The sequence below is a fragment of the Penaeus monodon genome, chromosome 20 (genome assembly GCF_015228065.2).
Source record: "Penaeus monodon isolate SGIC_2016 chromosome 20, NSTDA_Pmon_1, whole genome shotgun sequence".
Classification (NCBI taxonomy): Eukaryota; Metazoa; Arthropoda; class Malacostraca; order Decapoda; family Penaeidae; genus Penaeus; species Penaeus monodon.
The window spans coordinates 36,033,262-36,034,097 of record NC_051405.1 but is presented as its reverse complement, the minus strand read 5'-3'; the positions used below and the strand labels follow the sequence as shown (position 1 = coordinate 36,034,097).

The 836-nt window shown below is 53.3% G+C and overlaps 1 protein-coding gene across 4 annotated transcripts in view; it reads right to left on the bottom strand.

Moving 5' to 3' along the window:
- Positions 1 to 836, bottom strand: part of LOC119585785 — a 5,398-nt gene that overhangs the window by 3,682 nt on the left and 880 nt on the right. For all 4 annotated transcript variants that reach the window (XM_037934503.1, XM_037934501.1, XM_037934500.1 and 1 more), the window contains exon 2: positions 64 to 200. In XM_037934503.1, coding sequence (XP_037790431.1) covers positions 64 to 194 — 131 coding nt within the window. In that variant the 5' untranslated portion in view covers positions 195 to 200. The remainder of the gene's footprint in view (positions 1 to 63; positions 201 to 836) is intronic.

Below are 836 nucleotides of genomic sequence, written 5' to 3'. Positions count from 1 at the left end.
AGAGGAGCGAGGATAGCAAGGAAAACAATGACAAGGGAAACAACAAAACTCTCGGCCGCCTACCCGGGGGCGGGCGCCGGCGTGGTTGCCACAGGAACAGGTCGGCGAGGCTGCTGGGACCCCGAGCCACACGCTGTGACACCCCCTGACAACAGTGCCAACACCAGCACCACCACCGAAGCGTTCGCCATCATGGAGAGCTGTTGGGAGGAGGGTGAGGGTTGGGGATGAGAGCTGTGTTAAGGGTTGGGGAGGAGTGAGATCTGTGTTAAAGGTGGGGGTTGGGTTGGGGGGATGAGCGTTATGTTAGAGGGGGAATGAGCGCTGTGTTAAAGGTGGGGGTGGATGTGAGAGTGGGGTTTAAGAGGTGGGGGGGTGAGAGCTGTGCTAAGGGTGGGGAATGAGAACTGTGTAAGGGTGGTGGTGAGAGCTGTGTTAAGGGGGGAGGAGGCAAGCTGTGTTAAGGGGTGGAGAGTGATAGCTGTGTTAAGGGGTGGTGGTGGTGAGAGCTGTGTTAAGAGTGGGGGTGAGAGCTGTGCTTAGGGTGGGGGTGAGAGCTGTGCTAAGGAGTGGGGATGAGAGCTGTGTTAAGGGGAGTGTAGGCGGATGGGGTGGATGGGGGGATAGAGCGGAGGAGGAGGGATTGGAAAGGCTGTAGTTTTTTTTGTTTCATGGGTATTGTCATGTAAATGATTGAGTTTCAATGATAAAGATATACCGCGTTGCTGCTAATTATTGGCGTATTAAGGAAATGACAGGTGCCATTTGAATATTACAGGAAAAAATAACGAAGAAACTTGGAAGCAGTTGGTAGACACACAGCTAAACTGAAATGC